At 45.2% G+C, this 25208-nt stretch overlaps 4 protein-coding genes across 5 annotated transcripts in view; 2 read left to right on the top strand and 2 right to left on the bottom strand.

Annotated features, from left to right (window-relative positions):
• Nucleotides 1-2264, bottom strand: part of LOC138597368 (latent-transforming growth factor beta-binding protein 4) — a 56491-nt gene extending 54227 nt beyond the window's left edge. Inside the window, exon 1 of the mRNA XM_069668963.1 lies at nt 2044-2264. Within this exon, the coding sequence (XP_069525064.1) occupies nt 2044-2264 (221 nt within the window). The remainder of the gene's footprint in view (nt 1-2043) is intronic.
• A 537-nt stretch (nt 2265-2801) lies between these two features.
• ilkap (integrin-linked kinase-associated serine/threonine phosphatase) lies at nt 2802-7803 on the top strand. Of its 2 annotated transcripts, none has more exons than XM_069668501.1 (10): nt 2802-3133; nt 4023-4193; nt 4322-4439; nt 4529-4635; nt 5440-5533; nt 6091-6178; nt 6274-6410; nt 6931-7050; nt 7341-7422; nt 7524-7803. In XM_069668501.1, the coding sequence occupies exons 1-10, from the start codon at nt 3091-3093 to the stop codon at nt 7662-7664; spliced, it is 1101 nt and encodes a 366-aa protein (XP_069524602.1). In that variant the 5' UTR covers nt 2802-3090; the 3' UTR covers nt 7665-7803. The 2 variants fall into 2 exon arrangements, with proteins under 2 accessions (XP_069524602.1, XP_069524601.1); XM_069668500.1 differs by having other exon boundaries at nt 4023-4202.
• A 476-nt stretch (nt 7804-8279) lies between these two features.
• Nucleotides 8280-20371, top strand: LOC138597018 (arf-GAP with coiled-coil, ANK repeat and PH domain-containing protein 2). Its single transcript, XM_069668526.1, has 22 exons — nt 8280-8701; nt 8786-8843; nt 9665-9784; nt 10677-10730; nt 10876-10934; nt 11130-11313; nt 11444-11488; nt 13465-13560; nt 13680-13754; nt 13886-13989; nt 14117-14168; nt 14609-14709; nt 14789-14900; nt 15089-15282; nt 15751-15820; nt 16141-16235; nt 16351-16427; nt 16531-16685; nt 16878-16987; nt 17076-17186; nt 17461-17522; nt 17631-20371. Exons 1-22 carry the CDS (start codon nt 8649-8651, stop codon nt 17837-17839), a joined length of 2196 nt encoding a protein of 731 aa, XP_069524627.1. The 5' UTR covers nt 8280-8648; the 3' UTR covers nt 17840-20371.
• Nucleotides 20372-22272: 1901 nt separating this feature from the next.
• Nucleotides 22273-25004, bottom strand: wdr74 (WD repeat domain 74). Its single transcript, XM_069668757.1, has 2 exons — nt 24316-25004; nt 22273-23498 (listed from the first exon to the last, which is right to left on the bottom strand). The coding sequence occupies exons 1-2, from the start codon at nt 24922-24924 to the stop codon at nt 22929-22931; spliced, it is 1179 nt and encodes a 392-aa protein (XP_069524858.1). The 5' UTR covers nt 24925-25004; the 3' UTR covers nt 22273-22928.
• Nucleotides 25005-25208: the final 204 nt, after the last annotated feature.

Genomic DNA, 25208 nt, shown 5'->3' with positions numbered 1-25208 from the left:
GAGGAACCTCAATCATTTTCAGATTTCAATATTCGGACTCCTCTCTACTCTTCTTTGTGTGATTTCTGTGTGTGCACGTGGCCCTGCAGTCTCATGCCCTTATATGGCCATTGAAGGGTTGTTTACCTTTGCTAATGAGAAACAAGAGGCGGAGCTTCAACTTACTAAGACTTTGGCATTCATCAATTTAAGAACACGGTCGCGAACAGTTCTGCAGTTTAAGAACAAGGTCGTGAATCTGCCTTCAATCAGAGTTTAAGACAAACCTGAGAAGGATGTTGGAGACTGAGGCCCACAGGCAGGAAAAATACGAGCTTCAGAAGTTATCATGAACAGCGTGTGGTCTGTGTTCGCCTGCATTCCAAACTACTGTCAACTTCAAATACATGTCCTCCTTTCTTCCTCCTGCAGGAACACTGAGCCTCTGTTGGCTTCACTTTTCATCTCCTGACTTTGTTCTTCCACTTTGCCTCAGATCCTTCAGACAGAATAGAGGTCATCTCAGTCACATTTAAACTGCATGCTGCGTTCGTGTAGTGTCACATGCACGGTGAAATTAGAGGGAATAATATGCTCTGAAACAATTGCCCCCCATCCTGATGAAAACGGCTCAGGTGCATGAACACAGAACACTGTAGGGTTGTGGTTACGGGGTTTGAATATATGGTCCCCATTATTTGGACACACGTGCTCTCCACACATTTCATGGTGAGGACTGGTGTTTCAAACTGAACTTGTGCACTGCTCGCAACTTGAAAGTGAAAAGGTGTGTTATTTGTGGTCAGAGCTGTGAGACCGTTTGTTAAGTTTACTTTTAAATGTCTTCATCTGAACTCTCCTCATAAAGAGGAACGTGCGACAGTCTCTGTTAGCACCAGAAGAACCAGACATTCAGATCACCTGTGGGTTTAACATGGTCCTCTGAAAGCCTTTGAACATACACATGTGTGAGACCCCCGAGCAGGTCCTCACAATGGTACCAAAACAAGATGGACCGTGTGTGTGTGTGTGTGTGTGTGTGTCGACAGCCCTTTGAAGTCCAGAGGGACTCTTTCCACTTTTCACACATTCATACAAACATGTTACCTCTTTAAATGTGCTCTGTTTGCACCCACACACACACACACGCACACACACACACACACACACACACACACACACACACACACACACACACACACACACAGTTAATAAGCCCGGTCAGTTCAATGGGTTTAGGATTAGTGTGTTTAAGTGTTTGTGTGTTTGTGTGTGTTGACTTTGAATCCATCACTTGACTGTCAGTCAGACTTGCACTTGAGGCTGGTGACACACACACACACACACACACACACACACACACACACACACACACACACACACACACACGCACGCACGCAAGCACGCAGACAAACACATAAGCACACACTCACACACAGAATTTCACACATTCCTGAGGTGTCTGCAGTCTGACACACCTGACAGATGCTGATTGGTCGGATGGTTTATTGTGTCACACACACAATCAGGCTGCATCACTGACACACTACAGGTAAAGAACAGCTGGATGGATCACCTCCCACCTCTGAGCACCTGCATCAGCTCACCTGCTGCTCAGGTGTTACATACCTGACAAGACTAGAGAGTTCTATTAATACACATGTGGGCCTGTAAAGATGTGATATCAGTCCATGAATGAATGATGCTGAGATTATAATATAATTGATCAGAAACGCATTCTAAAAAAACAGTTGTACATTTTTTTAAGATAATTTAACAGTATTATATCATACTGAGAATTAATTTTCTGTCTTTAGGAGCACTGCTGCAGAAACAGCCCGGAAGACCTGCCTGAGGGAGAAATATGTTCATGTTCAAAAGGCTTTCATTTCAAAATAAAACTCAGCCTTAAATGAAGGACTAAACTGGTTGCAACCACTTTTCTCAGACCTTAATGCCCAAAATAACACAGAAGGAACCCGGTGTAAACTTGCAGATCCTTACACATCATACAACAGGTGTAGGGTAAATAATGTAGCATCGGTGTTGGTTGCTGCTGCTCACCCGTTCAGAGGTGCCCTTCTCCCGCCGAGCTTCTCCCCGGCTCCCCTCACTGCCTCCGGCTTTCTGGCGTCCAGCCGCGGCGGTCTGCCGGAGCTCTGCCTCCTCCTCTGGACCTTGTGCCCGGGCTGCACGCCTCCCTCCTCCCGGTCGGGAGGATGCTGAGCTGCGGTGTGAAGAATCAAAATCCAGGTGGTCCAAACGCACCAGAGAGCGAGCCGCATGTTGAGTTTAAAGAGGTATTAGAAAATTAGAAAAAATGTTATTTTATAGTCAATTAATAGAATATGACTAAAACACTCGTAAATACATTGCGTGTGTGTTTCAGGTTCACTGTGAGTGTCGGGCTTCGACTTATTTAAAGTTTCCAGTTTCACTGACCCCTCAGCGTCCGGCCACTGCATTTATTCTGCTGTCAGCCAATAGGAGCCGAGAAAGCAGCTTCTCAGCCCCTATTGGCTGACAGCACTGGAGTATCTAAATAGCCAATAAGAGCCCAGAGTCGTTGGGCACAGGAAGTTGTCTTATTTTGTGAAAGAACAAATAACCCAAATTTTAATCATAAATAATTATTTTGATCATTTTAGCCTCTCATGTAATATCAAATATTCTAAGATATATGCACACTAATATACAAACTAAACTACTTCTTTAGTATGTGGTTACTGAATTGTTTTCAGATACTACGACTGTTTATATTCTTTTTGGGGCTTTTATTTTGAAGGCTGCGATCGGAACTAGCTTTTAACGTTATGGCTACATTGGTGCTTCAAGCGAGAGCCCAACTGGTCCTCAGGCTGGAGCTGACAATGAACGTTTTTTTTTACATTTAAAGTAAATGAACGTGAAGAACAGCAGACTGTTAGAGGAGTTTAACCCGTTTCATGAAACTGTTCATGTACAGTTCAACCCGACAGTCGGCCCCGTTAGCCCACACACAGACACTGCACTGCAGGTGCAGACAGGTAGCTAGCTAACTAACGTTAGCTCGCCCTGACAGTCTGGTCAGATAGTTAGTTTGTTTCTTATTACCTGACCAAACCAGGCGGAATGGATCTTTTCGACGACCTGCCTGAACCCACACAGACCTCCGGTGAGTTCAGATACATTTACGGTTACATTTTAATTTACAAAAAGCTTTGAATGGGAGGATTGTGCTGCATCCCCAGAACACCAGTAACACCCCTGTGATTACTGTTTTCATCACCATTTGATTCATATGTTTGGACTAGAGTCAGGTAGTCATTGAAAGTGCATTTACACTACTATTGAAGTAAGAACAATTATAATTAATAATTATAGTCCCCCTACATGTCTTTGTACTTGTAATGTTACTGTAAATCTAACAACATGTAAGAAAACGTTTTCAGACAAGTAAAAAAAATACTGAAATACATCCACAAAAATATTGAAAAATATAAAAAGCTTTTATGCACACCACATACATTTTTTATATATATTTTCTACAATATATATTATATTAGAATTTTCTACACTGTGCTCATATTATACTTCATATTAGCTTTGCTATTTTAAGCTTCTTTGCTGTACTATTCCTGATATTGTTACTCTTTTGCTATGTTAGAACATAATTTTTGTATTTTACATTCTTTCCTATGTTAATATGTTTAATTACAATATCTTTCTGTATTAATCCAGTCACTTTCAATTATTACGTTCTTAAACTTTTCCTTCAACTGTCAATCGGCTGTTTTAAAAAGTGAAAGCGTCTTTGTATTTTTCCGTCATGTCAGTTAAAATAATAATGTTATGTTACTCTAATGTAACATAATCTAATAATGTTACTCTATTTATCTTCTTCTACTTCACTTGATCTTTTTAAACTTCTTCATTGTTCTGTTCTTCTTCTGTCACATTTAATCAGTGATCTTTTTCCACCCCACCCCCTCTTTTTCCTAATGCATATATGAAACTCAAACTCCTCAGCTCATCAGCCTGTGTTTGGTGTGATTCTTCCTCAGGTCCAGTCTCAGCAGCCCAACCAAAATCCACCAAAGAAGAAGAAGAAGAAGAAGAAGAACACAAAGAGGAGGAGGACAAAAGATTAAAGCGAAAGCGAGAGGATGCAGAGTGTCACGCTGATAAAAACGACAAGAAGGAGGAGGAGGAGCGGGAGGAGATCAAGAAAGTTTGTAAAGAAGGTTTTCAGCTCTTCCACCACAATGTTTGTTTGCTCGTTGTCCTCTAATTAAAGCCGCTGAGCAGCTGAAAATATGACCTGATGCCGAGTGTGAGGACTGACATGTGTGTTGTGGTCCAGGCCTCCCCGTGCTGAAAGGCTTCGTGGCGGCGAGGCGAGGCGAGCGGGAGGAGATGCAGGACGCTCACGTGCTGCTGCCGGACATGAGCGTCTGTCTGTCCACTCTTCCGGGACACGTGTAAGACCTCAGATAAGCTTCTTTCAAACAGGAAGTCCCACGATGAGGGAGAGTGTGCGTCTCTCTGATGTGTCCCGTGTGCCCCGCAGGTCTCGAGTTTCATACTTTGCGGTGTTTGACGGTCACGGAGGAGCTCGAGCGTCTCGATTCGCTGCAGAGAATCTTCACCTTAACATGGCCAAGAAGTTCCCCAGCGGTGAGTTTAAACTCTGGATGTAATGATCACAGCAGGGACTCGTGTTCACTGAAGTTGTAGTTCAATATTTATCTATAATACATTTAAATCATTATTTATTTGATCATTTTGAGTCCTTTACTTTGGTTGGGTATTTCCTAGGGATGCACGATATTATCGGCACGTTATCGGTATCGGCTGATATTGGCTTAAAAATGAACTATGGGATATCGGCCAACACTTTTCAAAGTGTCCGAAATAGATCTCAAAACTGCTGTTTGCAATGACTGCTCAGCTTCGGTGATGCGAGGAGGAGCCAAGGCAAAGTCTGTCAACACTACAAACTTGATTCACCATCTCAAGACCCGTCACCCCGACCGTTGTAACAAATGTGATAAGAGTATCACCATTATACTGTACGCTAATTCCAATACAGAAGAGAGTTGATGATCTCTGCAATTAGGTATGCAGGAAAAAAATATCGGTATCGGTAATCGGCTAAATGAGTTGTAAAATATCGGCATATCGGATATCGGCAAAAAATCCAACATCGTGCATCCCTAGTATTTCCTGTTTGTGGCACTTTCTGCTTCGACTCCACAACATTTACCCGACAGCTTTATCGTATCGTATCACAGAGCTGCAGACGGACTAACATGCATATCAATACTGGAATATATCTCTATCTCTATATCTCTCACTATTAATATCGTGATAGATTTCAAACACGTCACACAGCCCTTGTGTGTTGTGGGTCACAAAAAGCATTACATTTATTTCTCCGTTGAGTGTTTTCATGAACGGCTGAACTGTTGTTTCTTCCAGGAGAAAAAGAGAATTCGGACAAACTGATTAAGAAATGTCTCCTGGACACTTTCCGACAGACGGATGAAGACTTTCTGAAGAAAGCCTCCAGCCAGTAAGACGATGCAGCGCTGTTATCTCTGACTCTCAGCCTGAATAAATGTATGTGGATGCCCCAAAATCCCTTCAGAAAAAGACTTATAATTATGTTAATGTCATTAAATGTGAACAAATAAAAAAACCATACCATACAAACAAAACTATAAAAATACTTCCTGTTTCGTCCCCCAAAGCAATATGGGATCTGTAGTTCCAAAACTAAGCGTGCGTATGCCTCAGAAAGAAGTAGGACAAAGAACAATAATTACAGGAGTAAATATGTTGTGTCTACAATGTTGGTATGACTGCAAACAGGAGCTACTTTAGCTGTTAAAGGAGAGTGTTTGACTAGATGTTTGAATGTAGGCTAAAAAACAAGTTTAAATTTGTATCTCACAGCTAACTCACTGGAGCTGAGACGTCAGTACACTTCTTGATTTTTGCTGCAGCGTCAGACTTTAAACTCCTCTGATCTAAAGCAGCTGATGTTTTAATCTGTCTCCTTCATGTTTTTGTTAATTTGCATGAATCTGTTTTCTGCAGCCTCAGTCTGTTCTTTGTGTCGTGAAACAGGAAACCAGCGTGGAAGGACGGCTCCACGGCCACCTGTGTGCTGGTGGTGGACGACCTGGTGTACGTGGCCAACCTGGGAGACAGCAGGGTACACTGGTGTTACATTCATGCCATCACTTTGGCTTTAAACATCAGGTATAGGTGTGTAAAGGGACATTGTGGAGTCTGTGTGTTTGTCTGCAGGCGGTGCTGTGTCGGATGGAGGCGACAGCAGGAGCGGACGAACAGAGGAGGTCCGTGACGCTGGCTCTCAGTAAAGAACACAACCCGACCATCTACGAGGAGAGGATGAGGATCCAGAGAGCAGGAGGCACCGTCAGGTACACCACCTGCCTCCACTCAGACAAACACTCCTGCTGCTGAAGGAGGATTTTAAAGTTCACTTTAGACTCCATCCAAAGGTTTTTCAGCAGCGACATCAATCATTAAAATGATAACAAATGGGAATGGTAAGTTCTGACGGAATAAGTGAGTACGTGATCAGCTCACCTTTAACTGTCTTTTAGTGTGAAGCCTTTTTTTTCTGTGTCTTGTTTTTTGCAGATGCATTTGTACGGACAACGCTACGAACTGCTACAATCAGTTAATCAAGATGCAGTCGTGTGCTTTTACAGGGAATTGTTGTTCTGCTTCCACATAAACCAATCAGAATGGAAGATGATAGATCATTTTATTAAACAAAAATTTCTGTGCAAAATCAAGGAAATTGAGTGATATATTCCCGGAAGAGTCTTGCTTTGTCCTTAAGGAACCGAAAAAAAAAGGCTTTAGCGTTTGTTGGATAAAAAAAAAACAAACAGTTGTAACGACATTAATGTTGAATGCTTGCGTGTGTTTCAGGGACGGCAGGGTGCTGGGTGTCCTCGAGGTGTCACGCTCTATCGGAGACGGTCAGTACAAACGCTGCGGAGTCATTTCCACCCCCGACCTGCGGAGGATTCAGCTCACAGCCAATGACAGGCAAGAACACAAACATAGACGACTATACCTGAAGAATTAAACATGAAATCTGATGACGACATCTCAGCTCTCAGTTTAAAACTTTCTTTTTGAAACTGGGATGTTCAGATTGACACCATTCTCATGTCCACGTATGAAGCTACACTGGGTTAGCCTAGCTTAGCATAAAAGCTGGAAACTTAATGTCTTCTTTGTTAAATCAAATTTGTCAGTGATTTTTCATGCAGAAGTTCCAGGAAGTGTCTGCTGATGATGTTTGCCTTCTCTCCGTGCGTTTGTCTTCTCCTTAGGTTTATCATCCTCGCCTGTGACGGTTTGTTCAAAGTGTTTTCTGCTGACGAAGCAGTGAAATTCGTCCTCAACGTCCTGCAGGTTCCAAAATAAGAGCAGGGTTATAATAAACTGGAGTTTTTCTTTAAGGTGATTGTTGTCCTAACCGCCCCCCCTCTCCTTCCCCCGTCTGCCCCCTGCAGGAGGGGAGTGTGGAGCAGAAGCCGGGGCTGACGGAGGAGGAGATGCGGTTTGATGCCGCCTGCCAACAGCTCGCCAGTGAGGCTGTGAGACGAGGCTGTGCCGACAACGTCACTGTGATCCTGCTTTCTATTGGCCTCTGAAAACACGCTTCATTATATATACACACACACACACACACACACACACACACACACACACACAGTGGACCTGACACACAAACACACACCTGAGCATCTTCTTGTTGTTTTGTCTGTTTTCCAATAAAAACATTTTTCTTTATCGCTGCTGTTGAAGTGATTCATTTCTCTGTTTATGCAGCTATCACCGTTTATCCTCATTTTACATCACAGCAAATAAAATATCATCTAAATAATGAACAAAGGAACAAGTACATTCTTAGTATATCTCATTTCCTGTCACCTCGTCGCAATGGAATTCTTTTCTCTTTGTTTACACATATATTAAGACATGAAAAGAAACATTTTATAAATACAAAGGAATATGAAGAATTGCCTAAAAATCCTCCCAGGGCCTGTAAAGTGGCATTCTTGGACATTATAATATTACTATTATTACAGACAGTTATATATAATTTTAGACTTTTCCTGCCTATAAAATTATTTGATATACCACCCCGGGCCGCCAGATGTCGCTGTTTCCCCGCTGTTTTGGCTGCGAGCCAAACAACCCGGATATTTGGCGGAAACTGTCAGTTAGCAACAACAACAGCGCGCTGCAGGATGCAGAGACAGCTGTTACACTGAAAACACATCAAACGTCATTTTATTGACACTTTTATCCAAACTGCTGCAACATGCGTGACAGGCAGGCGCGCGTGCATCATGCCTGATCAATCAGCGGTATGTGAAACGATCGATTCGGCTTTTAGAAGAAGTTTATCGGCTGTTTTCGCGGATTGCGGTCGGAGTTTACTATGAGGAGTGAAATGAATCATCAGAGTGGGAGTGGAGCCGCTGAATGGATGAGACATCAGAGAGGAGATACACCGCTGCTGCTGCTCAGCTAACAGGCTAACATGCTAACAGGCAGTATGAAGAGGGATTAATAAACTTTATCAACAGGTTTACTCGGTGACAATATCAGAAGAACCGCTGACACACAACATGGACACACTGCTGGACTTTGAGGAGTGTGTCAAAGACTCACCTGAGTTCAGGTAAGTACAAATAAGCATGACACATAGCATCTCCAAACAGCGCATGTGCAGACGTTCTGATGATGTTTTATTTACCTTGTTCAGACAAAAGCTGGAGCTGTTTGAGGCGGATGTGTCCGTGCTGGAGACACAACTGGAAAAGGTACAAGTACTGCTGCAGGACTAGTAGTAGTAACATCATCAACAGACGTAACAGTCGCTGAAGTTACTACTGTTAATAATGTTACTTCTACTTTTAATACTGTAACCACCACTACTACTGACATGACTGATACCACTGTTGTTAATACTTTAATAATGTTACTACTGTAACTACTGGTGCTGGTTAGTACTTCTACAACTGCATCGACTACTGTAGATACCATTACTACTTACTATTACAGCTACTACAACTACTAATGATACTGTTACGTTTACAGCTGCTACTGTTACTACTATTACTGTTAGGCCTACTACTATTACTGCTGTTGTACAGTTACTATTACTACTCCTTTTTATACATTCCTTTATTTAAGCCTGTAAAATCATTGAGGTTTCCTTTATTTACAACGATATCGAGATACAAAGAATCACAATGAAAACAATCCAAAAAGGACAATTCTCAGTGCAGACATTTGCACACTGAGGTGAAGTGGTCTGAGATTATTGTCTTGATTTGTCTAAGAGAAATTAGAGTGTCGATACTGAGAGTGGGTTGTAAATAATTCCACGTTTGGAGCACAAAAGTAAAAGGCTGAAAGGTTCAGAGTGAAGAGTGAACCCGAAGGACTTGAAGAATTAGACAGTCAGTAGAGCGAGTTTTGGAGGGTCCGGTGGTCCTGTTCAGCATGGATGTCATCCATAGGTAAAAAGTTCCAAACATACTGCTACTACTTCTACTACTACTTCTTCTGCTGTAAGTAATACTACTGCTGCTTCTCTACTACCACTACCCTTTATCAATCTGTCGATTTGACCAATCAGGTGATGAAGCTGTGCAGTAAGATGGTGGAGGCGGGACAAGCCTACAACACAGCCAATCAGCTGTTTCTGAGCGGCCTGGCTGACCTCTCCATGTACAACAAGAAGGACAGCGTCATCACCGTAAGGGGCTACATAATGCTAATGCTAATGCTCACAGCAACCAAACTGACGGTAACCTGGAGCTTCCAAAATGTGACCTTTTAAGAACCTGCAGGGATTTAGTTGCCGGTTCTTGTTTGCTTTTTCATTGTGTGTTTTATTGACCTAAACACTTTAGTTACATGTGATTACAAAGAACCAAATCAGGGGAGATTTTAAAGGCAACAACAGGACAAACTTTTAGCTGAGCTAGCAGTGAGGCTTCACAAAGGCTGTCAGACTTACACTCTGTTTTCCACTTTGATCCAGACTCCTCTTGGATGGATTGACATTCAGTTTTGCACAGATATCCTCGGTGACCAGATGATAAGTCTAATAACTTTGGCGCTCCATGACTTTCCACCAGCGGCTCAAAATGTTCACTTATTCTGTGAAATATCTCACACTTACTTCATGGGTGGACTTCTTCTTGTAGTGGCGTTCACTGTCTGACATGACTTTGGGTATTCTATTACTTTTCTTCAAGCACCACCTTGGTGGTCTTCAATGTAATATCTACATTTATCTGATATCTAAAAGCTTTTGCAAAAAGATCTTTAAACATGCTAGGTTAGCATGTTAGCATTTAGCTAGAAGGACGTGTGTGCTGAAGTTCAACCTCACAGAGTTCTTCTGGCTTTTCTTTAAGAGAAAATAAAACGCTCCCTAAGTTACAGAGAGATCTAACACGCTTTCCAACATTGTACACACGACCTACAATGAGGTAACAGCATGTTCAGCTCCTGTAGTGTTAAAAAGGCCGTGCAGTAACTTGGCGGTGTTGGACTGGCAGCAGGAGGTCAGCGCTAAAGCTTTTTGTTTCCTGTTTTCCTTTGAATTGTTTCTAACTGACTTCCTGTTTCCTTCCCCTCAGAACTGTCTCAACCAGTTCAACCAGGGCCTGCAGGAGATGGTCAGCTTTCACACTGTAAGCATGCACACGCACACACACACACACACACACACACACACATCCTGTTTAATAATCGAAACATGGGGACAATGCAGCTGGAAGTGTCATGGCGGTACGAATTAAAGTTCAGTTCTGTGTTCATCGTGGCTTTTGTCCTCAGATGTTGTTTGATCAGACTCAGAGAGCCATCAGCCAGCAGCTCACCAACCTCTGTACACAGTAGGTCCAATGCACACACACACACACACACACACACACACACACACACACACACGATACACACAAAAGAGTAACAGTTATAAGACAATAATGAGCTGACAGAAAAGCAGCTGATCGACAATACGAGGCCTGATTTTCGTGATGATGATGATGATGATGATGATGATGATGATGATGATGATGCGTGTCTCTGAGGTTCCTGCCCCAGCTGGCGGAGACCAGGAGGGAGTTTGTGCGGATCGGGGAGGACCTGGACACGGCGGCGGTAAAGAACGCTCAGGTGTCTCGTCACAAAGCTGCTGACGCCGAGCGAGCGAGTCATCTGCTGCTCGCTACACGCAAATGCTACCAACACTTCGCCCTGGACTACTGTCTGCAGGTACACACACACACACACACACACACACACACACACACACACACAGAGCGGCCATCATGACCAACCACACCCAGCACACGTGACAAATGTTTTAGTATCAGATGCTAAAATATTCTTTTATTTTTTTCAGCTCAACACCTTCAAGACTCAGCAGAGAATCGACATCTTAAACTCAGTGAGTTCAACGATCAGTGTTTGTTCTTGTTTTAAAGGCATCATTCAACCGTCAGATTTATATCAATGTCATGTGTGTGAGGTCACTCACAACCAGGATGTGATTAGCCTAGCTCAAATCACTTTCCGACTGGATAGACAGTAAAAGTGTTCTCAGAGTAATGAATGAGGTAAATGTCTCGCCTCTGCTGCAGTAATATAACATTAGACTGTCTGTCGTCTCACAGCACTGACGTGTGTGTCTGTCGTCTCACAGCACTGACGTGTGTGTGTCTGTCGCCTCACAGCACTGACGTGTGTGTGTCTGTCGTCTCACAGCACTGACGTGTGTGTCTGTCGTCTCACAGCACTGACGTGTGTGTGTCTGTCGTCTCACAGCACTGACGTGTGTGTGTCTGTCGCCTCACAGCACTGACGTGTGTGTGTCTGTCGTCTCACAGCACTGACGTGTGTGTGTCTGTCGCCTCACAGCACTGACGTGTGTGTCTGTCGTCTCACAGCACTGAAGTGTGTGTGTCTGTCGCCTCACAGCACTGACGTGTGTGTGTCTGTCGTCTCACAGCACTGACGTGTGTGTGTCTGTCGCCTCACAGCACTGACGTGTGTGTGTCTGTCGTCTCACAGCACTGACGTGTGTGTGTCTGTCGCCTCACAGCACTGACGTGTGTGTCTGTCGCCTCACAGCACTGACGTGTGTGTCTGTCGTCTCACAGCACTGACGTGTGTGTCTGTCGTCTCACAGCACTGACGTGTGTGTGTCTGTCGCCTCACAGCACTGACGTGTGTGTGTCTGTCGTCTCACAGCACTGACGTGTGTGTGTCTGTCGCCTCACAGCACTGACGTGTGTGTGTCTGTCGCCTCACAGCACTGACGTGTGTGTCTGTCGTCTCACAGCACTGACGTGTGTGTGTCTGTCGCCTCACAGCACTGACGTGTGTGTGTCTGTCGTCTCACAGCACTGACGTGTGTGTCTGTCGTCTCACAGCACTGACGTGTGTGTCTGTCGTCTCACAGCACTGACGTGTGTGTCTGTCGTCTCACAGCACTGACGTGTGTGTGTCTGTCGCCTCACAGCACTGACGTGTGTGTCTGTCGTCTCACAGCACTGACGTGTGTGTCTGTCGTCTCACAGCACTGACGTGTGTGTGTCTGTCGCCTCACAGCACTGACGTGTGTGTCTGTCGTCTCACAGCACTGACGTGTGTGTCTGTCGTCTCACAGCACTGACGTGTGTGTGTCTGTCGCCTCACAGCACTGACGTGTGTGTGTCTGTCGTCTCACAGCACTGAAGTGTGTGTGTCTGTCGTCTCACAGCACTGACGTGTGTGTGTCTGTCGTCTCACAGCACTGACGTGTGTGTGTCTGTCGTCTCACAGCACTGACGTGTGTGTCTGTCGCCTCACAGCACTGACGTGTGTGTGTCTGTCGTCTCACAGCACTGACGTGTGTGTGTCTGTCGCCTCACAGCACTGACGTGTGTGTGTCTGTCGTCTCACAGCACTGACGTGTGTGTCTGTCGTCTCACAGCACTGACGTGTGTGTCTGTCGCCTCACAGCACTGACGTGTGTGTGTCTGTCGCCTCACAGCACTGACGTGTGTGTGTCTGTCGCCTCACAGCACTGACGTGTGTGTCTGTCGTCTCACAGCACTGACGTGTGTGTCTGTCGTCTCACAGCACTGACGTGTGTGTCTGTCGCCTCACAGCACTGACGTGTGTGTGTCTGTCGCCTCACAGCACTGACGTGTGTGTGTCTGTCGCCTCACAGCACTGACGTGTGTGTGTCTGTCGCCTCACAGCACTGACGTGTGTGTGTCTGTCGTCTCACAGCACTGACGTGTGTGTCTGTCGTCTCACAGCACTGACGTGTGTGTCTGTCGCCTCACAGCACTGACGTGTGTGTGTCTGTCGCCTCACAGCACTGACGTGTGTGTGTCTGTCGCCTCACAGCACTGATGTGTGTGTGTTTGTCGTCAGGTGTTCTCCTTCGTCCACGCTCAGTTCACCTTCTTCCACCAAGGCTTCGACCTGCTCAGGGACCTGGAGCCCACCATGAAAACCATGGCTGCTCAGGTGATGACCTCTGACCTTTCTACATGAATCCACTGAACTATAACTATCAAATTGATCACTAATGAATCAAACTGTTTCTCCTCCTCTGCCTCCTCGCTGCATGCTTGTCTGCTCCTCAGCTGTCTCAGTTATCAACAGACTGCGCGGCTAAAAAAAAAGACCTGGAGAACTCACACCTGCTGGTCCAGCAGAGAGTAAGGACAGACTCTTCAGCACGCAGTCAGCCGTTAATTATTCTAGATCGACGTTATCAACACAGATCCTCAGATGTTCAGATGTGTGTGTGTGTGTGTGTGTGTGTGTGTGTGTGTGTGTGTGTGTTCAGGATGCGTCAGGGGAGCCCATGGTCAGCTCGTGTACTGACAGCGATGACATCATCCAGGGTTTCCTCTTCAAACGCTCCCGCAGGAAATCCAAAACCTGGAAGAGGTGAAAACACGACGCTGCTGTTTTCTGTGTCACTGTGTAACACGGGCTGCGTTCATGTGCCTCATGATGTCGTTCAGGATTCTGCTACAAATGATCATGTGTGCTTTAATCTGTCCACTTGCTTCAGATGCTGGTTTTCCATCAGAGACAACCAACTCATTTACAGAAAGTCACACAAGGTAGGAGCGAACAAACGCTGCCCCGCTAACAGCTAGCATCAAATATTTAACTCATTTTTACTCTTTAAGGCAGAAAATATCTGAAAAACTTGATTTAATTTCATGCAGTCAACTAGTTTCTATTTTCCTGTTCCGTTCCTGTTCTGGGAGCATCCGCGTGTTGCCGAGACGTAGGCCCTCCTGATCTTCCTGATCTTTCTCATTTGGTCGTTTAGTCTTTGAACTGTGCTTTAAAAGGACGGGAGAGGCTTTCTGAAAATGCTTAATGTGAGAATTAACTACGTTTGAACTGTAGAATATGGAAGACATGCCCCTTTAGATGAGGATGTTTTTGTAATGTTGCTGACAAACAAAGCAGTAGAAGAACAGATGATGAACGGGCAACAGAAGAAGAAGAGGAGGAGGAGGAGGAGGTAGTCTGAGTTGTTTTCTCGTTGCAGGAGGAGAACATGGTTCTGTTTGAGGATCTCAGACTGTGTGCCGTCAAATCTCTGGAGCACATCGACCGACGGTTCTGCCTCGAGCTGCTCTCCGTTCAGAAGTAAGACTGTCCCTCAGAGTAACACCCTGTCAGGCCGTCTCTCTGCGCTGTCTGACTTCCTGTCTGCGCTCTGTGTTAGATGCTGTGCTCTGCAGGCCGACTCGGAGCAGCTGAGGCAGGCGTGGCTCGGCGCTCTGCAGGGCAGCATCGACCTCGCCTACAGAGAGAGAGCCGACACGCAGGTCACACAGGCAGGTTCACGCTCATACGTGTTACACCTGCAGTCTTATTCGGGTGGTTTGTTGTCGCTGTAATAAAACATTCTCAGCAGTTTTTCTTCTTCAGACTAAAGCAGGAAGTGAGGACACAAACGGTCTGCATGTTAAAGATACTGATTCATTTAATCCTTGTCTGACGCGTACGCCTGTCGTCCCCGCAGCCGAAAGAGCTCCCCCCTCTCCCGTGTGGTGGGGACCCCTCCCCGGGCCCCCCCGCTCAGAGGCCGCCGGCGCTGGGCGTGGCCCTCAGGGGCCCCGGAAACAACCGGTGCTGTGACTGCGGAGAAGAGGAGCCTCGCTGGGCGTCAATCAACCTGGGCGTCACCATGTGCATCGAGTGCTCCGGCATCCACAGGTAACGTGTGTGACATCACAGGTTACCTGACTGTGTCGAGGCTGCAGAGCGGGCCAGGCCTCTGTCTTAGAGGCCTTATTTCTGTATTTGATCAGCTCCTGTTTGCCCTGTTAAGGCTACTGCATTATGCTGTTAGACACACTTCCTGTTTACATTTCAAAGTAAAAGCCCTCTAACAGTAAAGTTTTCAGGATGGCTCAGCTACCTGCATGGCTCTCTGCTGCCATCATGTGGCACCAGCACGTGACTGCAGATTAACAGACACCTGCTGTGACTGAGATCCAACAGCAACACTTTCGATGAGCAGCCCAGAAAACAAAGTCTTAAAAACAGCAAGAATACGTGATAGAGGTTTTATGAAACATGATCCATCAGAGTTTATCCATCCTGGATCATTTTGATCTTAATTACAATATATTTCAAATCCTTTCAAATATGCTAAAGCACTTGACATCATCATGTTTCCAGGAGCCTGGGTGTGCACCTGTCCAAGGTGAGATCTCTCACTCTGGACTCATGGGAGGCTGAACAGCTAAAGGTAACATGCACACACACACACACACACACACACACACGCACACACACACACACACACACACACACACACACACATACATACATACACACACACAGGATAATGTGAATGATGCTAATAAATGTATTTGCATCCCATGATTTGTGTGTTTTTTTGTTGCATTGACTTTATGTTGAATCTCACGTTTGGTCTGATCACACAGATCACAAAAGATCTAAAGTTACCTCTGATTTCTCTGATCAAGTGTCTAAATACCAAACTCTCTTCTTCTTCTTCTTCTTCTTCTTCTTCTTCTTCTTCTTCTTCTTCTGTTGTCTCTTCAGCTGCTCTGCGTTCTGGGAAACAATGTGATGAACCGGATCTATGAGGCGCGATGTTCAGAGGAGGGACGAGTCAAACCCAGAGCCAACAGCCCACGGTAAAATCTCTTCATGTTTTATCTATCGTATCGTTATTTTTCTTCTTCTGACGAGGAAGATAAGAAAGAGTGGAGCTTCTTTTCAGCTGATGCAGTTTGTTTGTCTTGTTTTCAGAGCAGAGAAGGAGACGTGGATCAAAGAGAAATATGTGGAGAAGAGATTCGTGCAGAACAGAAGCTCAGACGGAGCTCGTAAGTCCCACCGTCACCTGAAGCCTCAGGTTTTTAATCATGTAGAGAAACTTTAAGATTATTGACGTATGAATGTATTTGATCTCCTGTTGTTGTGTTCCAGATCATAAGAAGGTCGACGCTGGGATGTGTCTGTATCAGGCGGCGTTGGCAGGAGACCTGCTTGCCATGGCGGTGGCGTTGGCCCAGGGGGCGGAGGTCAACGGGAGCATCAGCGAGGAGGAGGGACGCACGGCGCTGATAGGAGCTGCTGTCGGGGTGAGGAGGAGCTTTAACATAGAATATCATGACGATGGAAGAGACGCACCCTGAGAGCACTCAAAGTTCTTTAAAGTTCAGGTTATGGGACGTCCCAGGTTCCAGGCTGTTGTCTTTGCTGACATGGACTGAAAGTCTTCCCGTCTCACCTGTTGTTGCTTCACTGGTTGTAACTCTGTCTGCCGCCTGCAGGGGTCGCTGTCGGCCTGTGAGTTCCTGCTGCTGAACGGCGCAAACGTCAACCACCGAGACCTGAGAGGACAGGGAGCGCTGCACGCTGCTGCCACCGCTGGACACACAGGGTAATTACACACACACACACACACACACACACTGACCCTGTCTACATAAACTGGAGTAAACACAGCTGATTTCTATTGGCTCTTGTAGACAGGTGTGTGTGCTGCTCAAGAGAGGAGCCAATCAGTATGCTGTGGACGAGCGAGGACAGGACCCGCTGGCCATCGCCGTGGAAACAGCCCATGCTGACATCGTCACTCTGTGAGTCATCAAATGTATTTGACGTGTATTTAGATTTTATAGTTTGACTCATGTCCCATCTGTTAACATGGAGGAGGCGGGCTTTATGAGCTATACTGCAGCCAGCCAGCAGGGGGCGACAGAGAGGGTTTGGGGAGCTGTCAGATCGGCCATCTTTTTATACTATATCTTTATCTGTGGGGTCCTGGCAAAGTTTGAGGGTTTAGTAAAAAAACAAACGAAAGGAGATTTACTCTGGATGACGTCTGTGAACTGATTCATTGTAATGTTTCAGGCTGCGGATGGCTCGCATGAACGAAGAGATGAGAGATTCAGAGGGAGTCTTTGGAGCTGTGGGTCAGTAGCTACACTCACACACTCACACACACACACACACACACACACACACGTATATATATTTGTATACAGCAGCACTCTGAGTATAAACCTGCTGTAACTCTTCAGGAGACGATGAGACGTTTCAGGACATCTTCCGGGACTTCAGCGACATGGCCTCCCACGCCCCGGAGAGGCTCAGCAGGCGACAGTTCAGCCGCGGAGGAGAGGAAGAGGAGGAGGAGGAGGGAGGGGAAGGACGAGGAGGAGGAGGAGGAGGAGGAGGAGGAGGAGAAATGGTAAACAGCCAACACGAAGTTGAAAAGACGTCAGAATGACAGACAGTGAGTGGAGGCCCGTCGGACTGCAGACTGGAGCACCACTCCTAAACCACTTGTTACCACGGTAACAGTGAGGACGGACAGCATTCATTTTAACTTTTAGAAGAGATGACTGACAAACTGTAAGATATATTAATACAGTGTAGGATATTCTTAATATTAACAGTGAGAGTACACGTATATGCACAGTTACTGCGGTTGGACGAAGTGTTACCTGTGTTCAAAGGGATCGAGTGGAGCTGCAACTGCTGTTTATTTTTATTATCTATTAACCTGCAGGTTATTTCCTTTATGAATCGTTTGGCCTTTAGCCGTCAGATGTTTGTTCTGTTCAAACAGTCCAGAATCTCAAGATGTTCAGAACGGTTCAGAAAACAGAATAACCACTTCCTTAATATTCACACGAGCTCCTGTTTTTATAGATTTGGGGTCTGAAAGAATCACAGGTAAAAAGAGATGCTCCAGCAGATGTCTTCAGCCGGCAGCTGTGGAACAGGCCGTCAACTTACTGATGTCTGCAGCGACAGACCAGACACTCCTCGTTCTGCAAGCTTAAATGACTGTTTTTGTCAGTGGGGTTTGGTGGCTTTGAGGAAAACGACATAACTGCTGCTTCTGGTTCGTCCGATACATTTGTTCAGCGTAAAACTACACAACCTAACGCCATCCTCATATTGCTGCTCCAGTGTGTGATTTGACACAGAATGCAGGCATCATGGGAGCTAAAGAGGCGGCACCTGTACACACGCACCACGCTGTCCCGTCCGGCTCGCTTGTTTACACAGACGCTGTTTCGTCTCTGTTACTACCTCCACTGCTGGCTAACCTGTGGAACTGCTTAGCTCCCCATCCTGGCTCTGGACCTTTTACACAGAATAATGAGGCAAATGTCCTTAAACAGGCTGAATCAGGAGCTTTAGTAAAAACACTCCCTGCTTCCCTAAAAGGTTACAGAACTGCTCCGAGTGTTCATCTAGCGCCATCATCACGTCTACATTTTACTCCGTCCAACAGGTTCGTTTACGACCACATACCTGCACGACGTTCCCATCAGCCTCAGCCGAGCGCTGTTTACTGCTAACTAGCTAATATTAGCATGCTAACACACTAAACTTAGATGGTTAACACTTTAAACATTTCACTTTCTAAACAGCGTGCTATCCCTGTCACTGTTAGCATGTTAGCATTAGCTAACGTCAGCCTCACAGAGCTTTAGTCCTGTTACATTTCAGTCCACATTAAACAAACAACACATAACATGTTCATCTGTGAGCTTCACATATTCGGTCTCTTTTAAGCAAACCCAGGCTGGTTATTTACATCCAACTCCAGTCTTCATGCTAAGCTAGGCTAACCTGGCCTTGCTGTTGGCAGTAGAGCAAGTATGTTTCTAAAATGTAATTTCAGTGCTACATAACGGTCAGTTAACAAATGTGAGCTCACATTGTTACCATGCTAATTATTGTTAGCATGCTAATAGTCAGCGTGAAGTCATTCAGCTGGTTACAGAACAGGAAATGAAACAGTTACTGTCAGACAAAAACCTGGTCCTCGTACCTGAAGGGAGGAGCTCACCTGTCAGACTGTCTCCAGACTCCATCCTGTCTGCGTGGCGTGATCAAAGAGTCACTGAATCTTTACGTCCTGAAATATTACTTAAAAACATGAATAACTCAGGTCAGAGGTCACTTCCTGTCACCTCTGTCTCTATTCAGTCAGCGCACGTTCTGCTTGTTGAATGAAAGTCAAAGTTCACTCAGCCGTCGCACAAAAGTCTGACCAAAGGATTAATTAAAAATCCTTCTTCTAAAGATTTGAAACATAAACTCTCTTTACAGAAGAAAACCTTCCAAAGCTTCATTCAAACATTTTGATTTTAGGTTTAGAATCCCAAATAATGCAAATATATTAAATATATTAAATTAAACTCAAATGTAAAACGTAGTTTGATTTAATAAAGACGTGTGGCTGTGAGCTCCCTGACGGTCCGAGTGCCACATTTTCCTCTTCAGGACTCTCAACCCTTCAGTGAAGAAGGACGCCATGCTGAGTGTTTTAAACGTTTAATCCATGTTTGCTGTTGTTTTCTCGTGTGTGTTAAAAAGGGATTTAATGTGCAGCTGCTGCTTTTATGTTTCTCCAGATTTTAGACGCTTTTACAGAAACAGAAACGTGAGATCCAGTCGAACTGGACAGTTTGCTGTGAGTGAGAAACGGTTTTATGTTGAAGAATATTTAATGAATTTTTGACTGAAAGGAGCAAAAAACTGTAAAGAAAGAATCCCGCTCTGAAGCAGAGCTGCTGCCGTCGTTAAAATCATTTTTAAAGCATCAGACCTGCTGATAAAAAAAATACAAAGCGTCATTTCAAAATGGCGTCCTGGAGGTTTCTCTGTCCTGAGTTCGGACTGAAGGAGCAGACAGACGCGTGAGTTCTGCTTCAGGGTGGATTTTCCTCTTTACTGAGAAGACGTTTCGTTCCAGCTGTTACTAATGTGATGCTACTGCTTAATAAAACCACTGAAAACATGCTGATGACTGTCTGATGTTTGCTGCAGAGTTCAGTCCCTGCAGATCCAACGCTCGATTTCTGTCTCCAACCAAAGACCAGCGTGTGAAATACAAATATGTTACATGAAATAGGTTTTGTAAACTGTAAACTTAAACAGCTCAAGTGAGTGAGCTCAAGTACCCAACAACTCTGAGGTACTTTTTCATGTTGGCCCTATAACTCCTCCAGATGTATATGTGACTTTGTTAATGCATGTTATTGTGTGTGATTAGCTTTCATATGAGGAACTTGATGACCAATCAGAATCAGGTTTATTGCCAAGTAAATTCACACATCCAAGGAATTTGTGTTGGTGATCTTGGTGCAGAACAATTAACAGAACTAGAATAAAGATACGGAAAAGACTTAAACAGAACAAGATAAAAAGAATAGGCAGTAAGAATAAAAATATAAAAAGCAATACATATAATACAAAATATGCAGGTGTGTTTAAAGACTGTACAGGTGTGCAGGATATTAGTGAGTGCAAAAAGCTTACCGTGTAAAAAAATCAAGCAGTTTTAGAGGCTAACCCTTCCTGGTTAACGAAGTGAAACAGTCACATTCACGATAGATTTGTGGACAAAAAACTACATGGTTACCTTAAAGATCTAATCTCAAAGATTTCTGTTACGTTCTCTTTGGCGCCACCTTTGGCGATACGCGGTAATTGCGGGCGTACACTTCTCAGTTTAAGCAGACGTCCACGGTCGGCTCCGGTTGTAACTCTTGATTTTCCTGGCTGACGGTCGCTTTCCTTTTCAGACTGTTTGCTTCATCTGAGCGTCGAGTTTGTTTCTTCTTCTTTGGATTTTCACTTCTTGTTGAAGTTGTATCTGTAGTCATCCATCTTTTCTTTGTTTGTTCAGCCATAGTAGATTACTGTTTACTCGCAACACTTGCAGAGAGCGGAAAAGCAGCCGCTTAGCTCCGCCTACCCTCTCTGGCAGACCAACCACTGCTGGCTGATGGAGAACGTGTCACTTACTGGGCGCCGCCACAGACACCCAGCCCATAATAATACTATATACTGCAAATGCAAAGGCTTTCATCAGTGGGCCATAGGCTCAGTCACCATTGTGTTACCTCATTCGGTGATAGAGACTTAACAGACATTTATTTACATGACAATCTTGAGATTATATATTTAAGGACGAGAAATAAAACACATCACACACAAACACGTTTTTGGCAGGACGCCCTGAAGGGAAACTTTGAGGCAAACAGAACTAACGTGACTCCACTGCTGCAGGAACATCCACACCGACGATCTGAGCTCGAGACTTTCAGGTACGTTTATTTCTTCTCCTGAAGAGCAGACTGATCACATCCTGAAGCTCAGACGTCAGGACCATGAACACACTGAGAATGCAGCACACAGGAACGCCATGGATCCAGACCTCTGTCAGTTATTTGGGTCAGACTCTGACTTTGTTTTTAACATGTTCAAACAACAGCTCATTGAGTATTGATTACTTATCTACTTTAATGTGTCCTCTCTGATTGACAGCACAGTGACTAACCTCTGCAGAACTGACAAACAGAGCCGAAGAACCGCACAGTCCACACACACAGTTCAGCCTGGTTCTGATGATGCTGGACGTGGGTCACATATAGAAGGTGTGCTGTGTGCTGCTCTGGACTTCAGGTGACTTTTTATACCTCTGCTGACTTTTATTCACCTTGATTAAAACCTGCTTCACAGTAAATGTACTTTAATCGTTATTAATGACACACCTTGTAACACCTTCTCTGTATGTCTTTGGGTTGTGCCTTTGAGTGTCCTGCGTTGTATCGATCTACTTTCGAGCGGGCTGATGCTTCCTCTTTATTCTGCGAATAAAACATGATACCAGTTTTCTTTATTCACTTGTGCTTTATTATGAAACAGTCGTGACGGCTGTTGGCCTTTGGTTTATAGTCCGAGTATAACGCAAACATAACAGACGTAATGTTGTAAATGCAGTGAAACAGTAATTACTGTAGCTGAGACCTTTAACACGAGGCACCAGGTTCCTGTCTTGTGTCAACAATTTGGTTGGTTGGAGGACATTCCTGGTGACCTCAATGTCCCTTTAATACTGCTGAAGTAGATACTGACTCATAAAGTACATTTAAAAGACTGTAATTCAAGGCATGAAAGCTTTTTGTCCGCCCACAGAGTATTAACCTTTAAAATGGTCAGTTTCTTAATGGAGTTTGGCCTAGAAGTGTGAGATCTGTTTCAAAGCTGTGGTTTCAACATGTCTGTCCCAGACTGCCCTGGCAGAAAAGTGATGCTTCTCTCATCTTCTCTCATCATCCACTGAAACATCCAGGTGAGGAAAATGATATTGCATTTTAAAAATAAAAGAACAGGTTGTTAGAAATCAGTACTACTCATGAGACATCTGTAGGCACTTGTCCAATGACGAGCTGTTTTAATAAAGCTCTCACACAAAATAATACAAAACACATTTCCTGTCCTGGAAAGATAAAGCTCTTATCTTTCAAGTGTTCAAATGTCCCACACTCTGATCACACCTCGAACACCCCTCAGTCTTGTCCTTTCTTTCTCTTCTTCTTGCTCTTTTTTTTCTGCTCCTCCCCATCTTCTTCTTCTTCTTCCTCCTCCTCCTCCGGATTTTTTCTCTTGGGCTTCTCCTCCAACCGCTCCATGGTGTCCCACACCTCGTCCTCCTCTCCCTCCTCTCCCTCCTCTTCCTCCTTCACCTCCTGAGACCCCCCCTTACCTTTAGCTCCCCCTACGTCCTCCAGGTCTCTGCTGGAGAGCAGGATGCAGTTGAGGCGGGACTTGAGGTAGACTTTGTGCTGCAGTTTGCGGTCCTCCAAGCTGTGGATGCGGAGGAAGCGGTCAAGGCCGCAAGAGGCCACCAAAGGCTGGGAGGGATGACACTGCAGCCCCCGCACGCCCCCCGCCAGCCCCTTCAGACAGCCGCGGACCAGACCTTTCCTCAGGTCCAGCAGGGCGATCTGGCCGTGGGTGTTGCCCACCACCACCGTGTTACCACCGGCGGGCAGAGACAGAGCGGTGAGCGGGTACTCACCGTACTCTGCCTCCAGGACGGGACGCCGCTGAGGGGAGGAGGGATCGAACACGTGGACCTGATGAAGGAGACGACAATGTTAAACCTACAGGAAGATTTTGACCACTGGAGGGCAGAACATTTCAAACACTCAACCTGACGAGACATTTAAACCTCTGAGGAGCTGTGGTGCATTCAATGTCACCTGAGCTCATAAATTTCACAATCACTCAAGTACTGTACAAATATGTTTGAATACACAAATGAGGTACTTTAGTGTTTTCATCCAATTCTAATAATTGAATGTATAAATTCTATGGTGTAATTTATTATTAACAACTGACCATCCACAATATTTATATATAATATTAAAGTCTTTATGTAATACAAGGAAGTTTAATCAATAAAACATGCATATTTACTGATCACAGGTTTTTTACATGTAAAATCTTTACCTGAAAAGTAACAAGTCACGTGCTGTCAGTGTAGGAGCCAAATGTATGAAGTTTGTAAGAAACACTTATTTACAAGTAAAATGATGCGTTTACATACGTTACTCATATCAACTAAACTTCAATAACGTACTACGTCAGATTTACTTTTGTAGTTCTTGTATTAAAACCTGTTTGTGACAGTGGCTTGCCTTCTTGATGTCATGGTCAGGGACCCTTTAGATGACCTTTGTTTATTGAGCGTCCCTGTAATCATGTTGTATTAGCTGTACAACGAATTGTCGAGTACATTTTAAAGATCTTGTTTTTAATTAAAACGTATTGGCCCAAAGGTTTCCCTGACAGTAGTGTGCTAAAAAATGACGCTTTTTGAATGAAGTTTTAGTTCTATGACTTTGAGGCCAACGTCCTAAAGTGATATTTTACACTGCGGTACGAACACACCTGATGGTAACCTGTGCAGGTGACCACTTTGTCCGAGTCCGGGATGAAGGCCATGTCTCTGACCCACTGCGGTCGCCGTAGATCCAGCCAGTCGTCCCGCAGGTTCTTAGAGGTGAACACGGGCTTCTCTGGTTTCTCCAGGTCCCAGATCTTCAGGCCGTTCTCCTTCCCGCCGGTGGCGACTTTGTGTCGGTGTGCCGGGCTCTGTCGCATCCTGCACACGTTCTTCCCCGCATCCAGCTCCGTCACGGGCTCGCTGCTGTCCTCCCTCCACACCCGCAGCGTCCCGCACTCCACACAGGTGATCAGCGCGGACCCGTCCAGCGTTGCTAGCCCGGTGAAGCAGCCCTCGGACGGGTCCCCGCAGCGCCGGGTCTCGGTGAAGGCGCCCTTCTCAGTGCTGAAGGTCTTCACGGTTCCGTCCACGGAGCCGACCAGCAGCTCGCTCTCAGCCGGGTCTCCCCAGCACAGCGTGCGGACCTCCTGGTCGCGGCTCAGGTGGCTCGTGTTGCAGAAGTTAAAGGCCTGTTTCCGGGACAGACTAACCCCCTTCAGGATACCGGTCTCCGAGCCCAGCCACACGGAGCACAGTCGGCTCGTGTCCCCCATCACGCCCTCAAATGGACCGAAACGGGACACAAATCTGGTTTCAAACAGCCCCTGTTGCTAGATCAAACAACACGCGTGTCTTCCTCTGTGGTTCTGCGTCGCGCGTCAATGCCGTCACTTGACAGGCCGTATGTTATTTAGTTTTTTTTATGCAGTTAACTTTATTGAACACTAAAAAGTTAACAAAATAGCGCGTCTGGTAGTCTAACTAAACACAGTAGTGATAGGTTAGTTAATTAGTACTTACAATTCAAACCAAATATGTTTTTACTAAAACTAAACTT

The sequence above is a fragment of the Semicossyphus pulcher genome, unplaced genomic scaffold, assembly GCF_022749685.1.
Source record: "Semicossyphus pulcher isolate SPU_LCO1_2020_fin unplaced genomic scaffold, fSemPul1.0.p SCAF_19, whole genome shotgun sequence".
Lineage (NCBI taxonomy): Eukaryota > Metazoa > Chordata > Actinopteri > Labriformes > Labridae > Semicossyphus > Semicossyphus pulcher.
The sequence above is the reverse complement of the archived record's forward strand: the minus strand, read 5'-3'. Positions and strand labels throughout refer to the sequence as shown.

Excerpts from the sequence above, each read along its gene's own strand:
- ilkap (XM_069668500.1), top strand. The coding sequence starts at position 3,091 with ATGGATCTTTTCGACGACCTGCCTGAACCCACACAGACCTCCG. Across the intron at positions 4,203-4,321 it reads CAAGAAAGTTTGTAAAGAAG|GCCTCCCCGTGCTGAAAGGC; the intron begins GTTTTCAGCTCT and ends GTTGTGGTCCAG. Across the intron at positions 4,440-4,528 it reads TCCACTCTTCCGGGACACGT|GTCTCGAGTTTCATACTTTG; the intron begins GTAAGACCTCAG and ends TGTGCCCCGCAG.
- LOC138597018 (XM_069668526.1), top strand. The coding sequence starts at position 8,649 with ATGGACACACTGCTGGACTTTGAGGAGTGTGTCAAAGACTCACCTGAG. Across the intron at positions 14,710-14,788 it reads GAGCTGCTCTCCGTTCAGAA|ATGCTGTGCTCTGCAGGCCG; the intron begins GTAAGACTGTCC and ends GCTCTGTGTTAG. Across the intron at positions 17,187-17,460 it reads CATGCTGACATCGTCACTCT|GCTGCGGATGGCTCGCATGA; the intron begins GTGAGTCATCAA and ends GTAATGTTTCAG.
- wdr74 (XM_069668757.1), bottom strand. The coding sequence starts at position 24,924 with ATGGGGGACACGAGCCGACTGTGCTCCGTGTGGCTGGGCTCGGAGACC. Across the intron at positions 23,499-24,315 it reads CCTGCACAGGTTACCATCAG|GTCCACGTGTTCGATCCCTC; the intron begins GTGTGTTCGTAC and ends CTCCTTCATCAG.